Consider the following 9895-nt stretch of genomic DNA (forward strand, 5'->3'; position numbering starts at 1 on the left):
GAACAGTCCTTTATTTCCAGTTCAAATTTTCCATTATATCTTGTACTATGAACTATTATAGTACATAAAAAAATTGAAGATTCATTGGTGACTCCTTTGCTATGTATTTAACTGGCTAATTTTTAACCACAGTCAAGCTCTCTTTGTAATGAAATTCTTTAATAAGGGTAGCCATTATGCATTCTTTTAAAAGTTGAGCTGGGGTCACCGATACTTCCTTTAACAAATGTACGTATCATCTTTTAATCTTGTGTGCTAATGCTTTGAGCAATTTTATTGATCCCCAAATGTTCATCACTAATTGAAACAGCTGCTTTATTTAAACAGTACTTACGAAATGACATTCAGACAAGCTCTGCTTCATGTTTTGTCCAGAAGTTAAGTCCAATTTGATCAGAGAGTTCATCTGTTCCATACATACTCTTTACCTGGGAGTGAAAGGGACTTCAAGACTGGAGCTCCACTTTCTTCCCTTTGACATCCACATGTGCCCCTGTGGTGAGAGCAACAAAGAGTTGAGAACAGAATTCTGGTCTGTACTTTCAGCATGGGCTGCCACGTTAGTGGAGTAACCAGTACAGGTGACTTGAAGGCAGCAGGAAGTCTTAGGAAGTATGGGATTATACCTTGTGACCAACAGTATCCTCAAATAGAAGTTGCTCTGGAAGCCCGCAGGTGAAAGCCATAATTCAGACAATACGTCTGCATTTCTGTTTCCAGGACTCACAAGAGTCAAAAAGTCAGTAGCCTTGATTGTCCCTACTTGGTTCAGTTATATTTAAGACAGCTAACAACAGAGATGAGGGTGACACTGAGATACCACTGATTGAAAAGCTCAATCATTCCCATGCCTCATCCCAACTTCTATTTCTGACCGATCCCACCTCCTCTTATATTCTTTATTTTTTTCAGATTATTGAGATATTGATAACATATGTAAGTTAAAGGTGTACAATGTGATGATTAGTTACATGTATATATTGCAAAATGATTACTAAAATAATTGGCTAACACCTCCATCCCATCACATAATTGCCAGTTTTCTTGTGTGTGTGGTGATAACATTTAAGATCTACCCTCTTAACAACATTCAAGTAAATAACATAGCACCAGTTACTATAGTGACCATGCTATGCATTAAAGCCCCAGATCTTATTCATCTTATAGCTGGGAGTTTGTACCCTTTGACCAACATCTCCCCATTTCCTCCACACCCCCAGCTCCTGGCAACCACTATTCTACTCTTTATTTCACTTAGCATAGTGTATTCAAGGTCCATCCATGTTGTCGCAAAAGGCAGGATTTCCTTCTTTCTCGAGGTTGAATAATATTCCATTGTGTGTGTATATATGTATGTGTGTATACACACCACATCTTTATCCACTCACGCACTGATGGACACTTAGGTAGTTCCCACATTTTGACTCTTGTAAATAATGCTGCAATAAACATTGGAGTACAGATATTTCTCTTCGAGATAAGTGTTTTCATTTCCTTCAGGTATATACCGAGAAGTGGGATTGCTCAATCATATAGTAGTCCTATTTTTAATTTTTGAGGAATTTGCATACTTTTCTCCCTAGTGACTATACTAATTTACGTTCTTACGAACATTGCACAAGGGTTGCCTTTTCTCCACATCCTCACCAATACTTGCTACCTATTGTCTTTATAATAGCTATTTTAACAGGGGTAAGGTAATATCTCATTGTGGTTTTTATTTGTATTTCCCTGATGATTAGGGACATTAAGCACCTTTTCCTATACTTCTTGGCCATAGGTATGTCTTTGGAAAAACGTCTTCTAAGCCCTCTAAGCCCTCTAAGCCCCCAACATCTTGTTAAAAAAAAAACAAAAAAACAAAAAAAACAAATACAAAATAAGTAAGCCTCAGAGATATAATCTACAGCATAAGGAGTATGGTCAACAATATTGTAATAATTTTCTATCAGGACACAAGGTTACTAGACTTTTCATGGTGATCACCTCCTAACATATGTAAATGTCAACTCACTATGTAGTTCACCTGAAACTAACATAATATTGTATGTAAACCATATTTCAGATTAAAAAAAATGTTTAATGTGTATTAGTTCTCGACAAATGTGAACAGGGTGAATCACAATTTCACAATCTCTGGCATCCTATCAAATATTACCAGGCATGCAAAGAAGCAGCAGTATGTAACCAAAAATTAGGAGAAAATTAATCTCTCATAATTGACCTGGAAATAACACAGTTGACAGAATGAGTAAATAAAGACATCAAAACAGTTATTATAACTGTACTTCATATGTTCAAAAAACAAAAAGACTTCAACTGGTTAGAGACATAGAAGATATAAAAAGACTCAAAGTGAACCTAAAGAGGTGAAAACAACGTCTCAGATATGTTTTTATGTTGGATATTGAAACAATAAAAAAGATTAGTGAAGACATGTATGTGAAAATACTCAACATATTTTTATAGTACACATATGTATGGAATAAAAACTAGGATCAGGTTTAAAATAATATATACCAGATGTTAGTTATATTTACCTTTGAGGAAGGGGCAGAATTTCTGAGTTATAAAGAGGGACAACTGTGATTTCTCAGTATTGTTAGAATTTCTTGCAATAACAACATATGCAGTTATTGCAGTAATTAAAATATTTGAATAAGCCCAACGCCAGAAAGAGTAGCTGTGTCTTAGCCAGGAAAGTGACTGATAAATAACAGAGCCTGAAATATGAACTTAATACAATAAACATTTCTCTCTCCATGTAGACTAGCAGACGTTCTGTACTAACAGGTGATGCAGGGGTCCAGGCTATGTCCTTCTTGTACGTTCACCCATAAACCCATGATTTCCACGTTTACTGATGAATGCAAGGAAAAACATGGAAAGTGGTAAAGTGGATATCAAATGTTTGGCCTGAAATTGACAAATACTGCTTCTGCTCACAGATCAATGGCAAGAGCTAGGGCACATGATCCTTTATAACTACAAGTGCACTTGGTAATATAATCTCCTGAGGAGCCCAGGAAGGAGAGGAAGGCAAAATATGGATAAGCACTTGTAGTCTCCCCCATTAAGTGTTACAAAGTAAGTGCTCAATAGAAGAAATGCAACTAGTAAAATTTATGCAACGGCCCTCTTCATTTCCTGTTAGAGTTTCTGAGGAGGCCCAATTTCCTTGAAATTCTTCAACTTTTTTGAGGTCCTACTATGTGACAGTTGCTTCCAGACACAGACTCACATCAAATTTTCAAAAAGGATCCTGTAGAATACCAGAAGAAAGATTTTGCCTTCTTCACTCAGTAGTACCTTCCTGCACTGACCTAAACCTTAACTTTTTTGTTTGTTTGTTTGTTTTTACATCTTTATTGGAGTATAATTGCTTTACAATGGTGTGTTAGTTTCTGCTTTATAACAAAGTGAATCAGTTATACATATACATATGTTCCCATATCTCTTCCCTCTTGCATCTCCCTCCATCCCACCCTCCCTATCCCACCCCTCTAGGTGGTCACAAAGCACAGAGCTGATCTCCCTGTGCTATGCGGCTGCTTCCCACTAGCTATTTTACGTTTGGTAGTGTATGTATGTCCATGCCACTCCCTCGCTTTGTCACAGCTTACCCTTCCCCCTCCCCATATCCTCAAGTCCATTCTCTAGTAGGTCTGTGTCTTTATTCCTGTCTTACCCCTAGGTTCTTCATGACATTTTTTTTTTCTTAAATTCCATATATATGTGTTAGCATACGGTATTTGTCTTTCGCTTTCTGACTTACTTCACTCTGTATGACAGGCTCTATAAAACTTAACTTTTAAAATCTTAATGGGATGAGAGTTTTCTTCTTCCTTTTGGTGCCTGGTCAAAATCTATGAATTTCTGCCACCTTCAAGATGACTGAATATAGCTCAACACTGTACAAGTGTCATTAGGCGCAAGGAAAAACCATAATTTTCTCGCGGATCATGCGGTTAGACAAGAGGCAGTAGAAGGATGCTGAATTATTTTTATCTCTGCCACCCAAAGTTAGCACGTCTGTCAGTAAACAATTTTTCACCTCCTGGAAGGACTGCAGGTCTTTAAGGAAGTTAATCCTCAGTAGATGCTTGCTTTGCGGTGATTTCCATGGTCTTTAATTCTCTTGCACTTCTCACTTACGAAGAGAGCTTTTTTTTTTGATATGGACAATTTTTTAAGTTTTTATTGAATTTGTTACAATATTGCTTGTTTTATGTTTTGGTTTTTTGGCCGCGAGGCATGTGGGTTCTTAGCTCCCTGACCAGGGATCGAATACGCACCCTCTGCATTGGAAGGCAAAGTCTTAACCACTGGACCACCAAGGAAGTCCCAAGAAAGCTTTGATTATTAACCACATAGGTAACTACATATGTGTATGTGTTCAATGGCCAGTCGCAAAAAAATATATACTCATCAAAATTCTTTTGCAATATAAAGGTACTTTCAAAATTCCTTCTCCAACTTCAGGGTTCTATCCCCCAAATTAGTAGATTTTATGACAAATTGGACTAAATTCACCAGCACTTTGGAAAACGTTTTGAGACTGAGGCAGAGATGCTCAAAACTGGTGGCCAGGTCTAACTTTCAACATCAGGTTACCTTTTATGTGGAACAGGATGTTGCTATCACAGGGGTACGGGTGAGGGAGGGGACCACCAGGGAACTGGAATGCTCCAAGTCAGGGGGAGGCAGGTGAATTTTGCCCTATTTGTTCCAATGGGAGCAGGTACAGCTTTCAGAGGAGGACTGCAGAGCTAGCCAGCAGGTCAGGTTCCAGTGTGAACAAGAAGGCTCACTGGAGAAGACCCAGGGGAAAGGCACTATGTTGCACAGAGAGCAGAAGCTGATAGAAATGCCAGCCCCTAGGCAGAGTCAGCTCTCAAGACATTGGTAAATGAAGCTCAGAGACAATCCCCAAATTGTGTTTCTTATTTCAAACTTCCTTCTTTATACCTGCTTTAAGTTCCTGCCTACTACATTCTTTCTGTATCCTGAGAGGTATTAAGGAGTAGTGAGAAGACAGATAAAGGGTCAGAAGGTCTGACTCAGGCTGGGAAGAGTGGAACCTAGTGAGTTCCAGATGAATTCAGAGAAGAGGTCTAGTGGCAGCTCTGTCACAGTCTAGTCATGTGAAATCAGGTACGATCACAAGGTCTTTGAGCCTGAGGATCTTCTTTTATGTGAATTTGGTTTGGTAAGTCCTGTCTTCTGGGACTATTGTAATGTGTATTAAGTATACAAAACACATGGCACAGTGTCTGGCATATCACAGGGCTTTAATGAATGAGAGTTATTGCTGTGACTGTTGATTCCAAATCCTACCCCCTCACCTGTGTATGTGTGTGTATGAGTGTTTCTCTAAATCTACACTTTCTCAGAAAACATACAGTGCTATGGTATATCAAATCAGACAAAAATGTTCCTCAGCAAAAAAAAAAAATTTGTAAAAATTTACCCTCAGAGTTTATGTTCTTGAATTTGGGTGTTGGAATGTCTTCCCCATCTGGATGTAATTCAAATGTCCTAGATACCGTGTCAAGGACAAACTCCTTGCCTCCCTCCCAGCTGCTGTTTGTAGGGGTTCATAATACAGCAGTCCCCCCTTCTCAGAGTGGGATATGTTCCAAGACCTCAGTGGATGACTGAAACTGTGGATAGAACTGAACCCCATATATACTACGTTTCTTCCTATACATTCATACCTATGATCAAGTTTCATTTATAAATTAGGCACAGTAAGAGACTATCCAAATTGCCAGCATCACTTCTCTTGTACTTTGGGGCTGTTATTAAATAAAATAAGTGTTACTTGAACACAAGTGCTGAAAAACCTTGATCAATCTCATAAAAGAGAAAGCTACTAAGTGACTAACAGATGGGATACGCTGGACAAAGGGATGATTCACATCTCAGGCTGGATGGAGCAGGACCACAAGAAACTTAATCACAGCACTTAGAACAGCATAAAATTTTAAATGTGTGAATTGTTATTTCTGGAATTTTCCATTTAATATTTTCAAACCATGGTGGACTGCAGTAAGTAAAACTTTGGACAGCAAAACTGGGGTAAGGAAGGGCTACTGTATGTCACCCTCAAATATGCCACTTTGGCATACAGGTTGCTTTGAATTAAAGGTACTTGAGAAACAGTTAGTGAAAGGAGGACACTCTGACCCTCCTTTGTTCCCCTGAAAGCAGGAGATAAATATCCCATGTGAAAGGTACCCTCCCTGCACCAAGAGGGTAGAAGGCATTCTTACCACCAGAAACAGAGAATTTAGGGCCAATAGGGCTATATAAACAAACCCTCTTACTGTTTCACTCTTGACTTGCCCCGGTTTAAACCCCTTTGTCAGTTCTTTTCAATTCATTGTTTCTTTGTCTAAAAGGTATAAAAGGCTTCCTGCTCTGGTACTTCTTTGAGTCTCATATATTTGTGGGGCTCCCATACAGACATAGAAAACTAAATTTGTTTTTCCCGTTACTCTTTTTATTACAAGAGGGTCTCAGCCAAGAACAAGAAGGATAGAGGGAAAATTACTTTTCCTCCCTTACACCTTGCTTGCAACCCTGCCCCACTTTTTCATTCATTTCATCCCCACCAAAAATTAAGCTTTAGCTTATTTTTTTCCAAATTAGACTGAAGACAGCTTAATTAAATTTTCTTTTGAATGAAGTAAGCGCTGGCTCTCCTAGGCGATGGCCAACTGTCAGCCCAGTAGCTTCTGGGTGTCTGATCTCAAAGAAGTATTTATCTTTCTCAGAAACTCCTTAGAGGTGACATATACAAAAAAACTTTGTGCATGCGTTCAGCTGCACAGGAATAAGATTCAGGTAACCTTCCATTCCTGTTCCAGGTGAGAATTTCTCTCTGGTTTACTTGTGATCCAAAAGTAACAGCTAACAGCAGTTTACCACTCCAGACATTTGGGTTTCAACTCAGACAGACCATTAGAGGGTCTGGTCCCTCTCATAATGCCCTCAGCCTCATGTTGCTCACCACCCAGTTTCATGTAAAATTAACTCCCACTGAAAGACTTGAAGTTTCCCAAAGCCCCAAATGGCCACGCCTAACTGCATTACCACGGTGACAGTCTCACAGGACTGTCCACCTCTACCTACTCACTTCTTCATTTTACTTGTCCCTTAGGAATTAGAAGATCTCATTATTGTCCATGAAGGATTCTTCCTCCTATATGTTAAAACGCTATGAGCAGGCCCTGAGTTATTAATCCTAGCATTCCCAATACTATCTACAGTTCTTTTCAAAGAGCAGCTGTTCAATAAAGGTTTGTGGAATAAATGATCCAGTGAATATGAGGTCTAATTCATTAACATGTTATACATTCTTTAAAGAGCTTAAGCAAATCCACGCATATATCATTTAATTTTACAGAACAAGAACTAAAAAGAATACGAAAGGCAAATTTTGAATATCTTTTAGAGATTCTTGATTTTTTCTATTGATCCCAGCTATCTTAAAGCTGACCTTTCACGTGTGCAAGGAAATAAATGCCTATAGCAATGCCATCTTCTTATTCCAGAAGACAAAATGGATAGTTTCACAATTTGTTTCACAAAACAACAAAGTTCTTGCTTTAAACATCATGAGTAGTAAATGTATGATCAGTATCATTCATAAATCTTTATATTTTGAAACAGTTAAATTCATATTAAAAAATATGAGTAATACATACATCAAAAAAGAGAATAAACTTACAAGTTATACATACAAAACAGGAACACACAGGCAAATACACTGTCTTCCTTTCTGCCCCCACCTCAGAACTAAATTCTACCAGCACTAACTGCGTCTTCCAACAATGCATGAAGAAAGTATCCCTGACTCCCCTAGGTGTGGGAGAAGCTGCTAGCCTTGGCACTAGAACTGGCAGTGGCTACAGAAGGAGAGACAGCCCTGCCTGAAATTCTGGCTCGGGCTCTCTCTTCTTCATCTTGCAGAGCCTCCTCATACTGAGATGGGAAAGAACTTGGGTCAGTCCCATGAACCTTGGCCAGAAACTCCAGGACCTTCATCTTGGTGGTTTCAGCGTGGGCTCTGGGGCCCCACAGGAACTTAAACTGCGCAGGATCAGTGTTGGTCACCTTCCGGTACTCCAGGTATTTTTCCTTCACGAATTCTTTGGTGATGAGCTCCCTGGGCTCCCCAGAGATGAAGTGCTTCATCCCGGCATATATCCCGCTCACATTCAGAACTTTCCAGACTTCGTCTTCGGTAGCACAGTTGCCCTTCATGAAGATCACACCCAGGATAAGTATCAGGATGCCGGTCTTGGGCATGCCCACTTCACGGTGCAGCATCCCATCATAGGTGAGGCCCAATTTGATGAAGAGGCCATAGTGGTGATTGGTGTGATCCACTTCCATCAAATCAAGGCCAAAGACCATCTCCATGCACTCAGAGGCTCTCAGGAAGATCTCAGGAAAGTGGACTTCACACTCTTTGATGACAATCTTCAACATATCTGCCTTTGTTATTGGCTCTTTCATTTGATACTTGAATAGCAAGAAATTTACCAACATAGATACTTTCTTATCTAGAGCATCTATAGGCGCATTCTTGGGGCCTAGCACAGCCTGTGAGGTGCTCAGAGTATACTCTCTTTCTTGGCTATTGGACCCCTCATCCGATTTGGTGGGTGAGGTGGCTTTGATAGCAATGGAAGAGGAGTAGAAACACTGAGGACCCTCAGGAGTGCTGGATATACCAGCCCCAGGAGCCTCCTTCAAATCGCCAGGCATTAGAGGATGGCAGGAGAGATGGGTCTCCTCCAGAGCCTTGGAGACCTGTTCAACCTCCAGGCCCTGGGACTTTCTGAAGGTTTGATGGCATTGATCATATGAGTGCTGAGGATGCTTCTGACGCTGAGACATGATGACTCTTGTGGGTAGCAGTACGTGGACAGGAGGGTGGGCAATGAGATTCACCACCTAAGATAAACAGGGCATATGTGAGTGGCTTCAGCTAGTAAACTTAACTGTGGCGGCTCTTCCTGAGACCCAGAGGAGGAAGGGAGGGGTGGCCTCTGCCAGCTTCACTCCCTGGACCTCTCAGGGCTGTGGAGCCCCCTCTGCCATGGGTTGGTTAGCCCCACAATCCTCACATACGCTTCTCAAATTAGATTCTGGTTGGTAAGGTGCCCGCCGCCATCTATTGCCTGAGGCCCCCCTCCAGTCAAGGCCGCATCTCTGTGAGACCCCCAAAATGGAAGTGAGGAGAACCTCATGACGGGAAATCCACGGCTGACAACAGGGACGAATGCTGTGCACACCCTCCGTCCTGGGGTCTGAGGATTCCTAAGACTTCACTCGGGGTCCTCACCAGGACTCCTGCAGGGCCTGAGATGCCTTCCTTTGGTGACATGACAACGCCTGTCCCAGACTAAGGCCTCCCCTCCCTCAGACTCCAGTGGCCGCGGTCATTAGCACCACTTCCGGCCGCTCCTGCCCGGGGCCTCCCAAGGCCGACCTCCCGGCCGAGGCTCAGTGAGTCGCTACTATTGTGGGAGACAGTCCCCTCAGATCTCACTCACGGGCCTTTGCTTGAAGACTCGTAGGTCGGGGACCCTGAGCCCCACGCACAAAGGCCACCACCTCAATCAGACGGCCCAACAGGTAGCGTGTGGTAAGTCAGCCTGAACCTGTCCGCGCCTCCCGGGGTCGGGGTGGGGCTCTGACCAGGTGGGCATCCCCCTTTCTGGGGCCGGCGGTCCCCCTCAGTCTTCATTTAGAGTCTCACCTGACACCGAGCGGCACCTGGGGCTGCTCCCACCGCTGACTGGAGTCTGCGCCTCAAACTGAAGCCCTCGCAGCCGTTAGCTCCGGAGGCGGAAGTCAGGGGGCGTGGCATCCAGTGAGG

General features: G+C 41.9%; 1 protein-coding gene across 1 annotated transcript; it reads right to left on the minus strand.

Moving 5' to 3' along the window:
* Nucleotides 1-7866: 7866 nt before the first annotated feature.
* LOC115848366 (melanoma-associated antigen B16-like) lies at nucleotides 7867-8910 on the minus strand. The gene has a single exon (XM_030849072.1). The coding sequence runs from the start codon at nucleotides 8908-8910 to the stop codon at nucleotides 7867-7869; it is 1044 nt and encodes a 347-aa protein (XP_030704932.1).
* Nucleotides 8911-9895: the final 985 nt, after the last annotated feature.

The sequence above is a fragment of the Globicephala melas genome, chromosome X, assembly GCF_963455315.2.
Source record: "Globicephala melas chromosome X, mGloMel1.2, whole genome shotgun sequence".
In the NCBI taxonomy this organism is placed as follows: Eukaryota; Metazoa; Chordata; class Mammalia; order Artiodactyla; family Delphinidae; genus Globicephala; species Globicephala melas.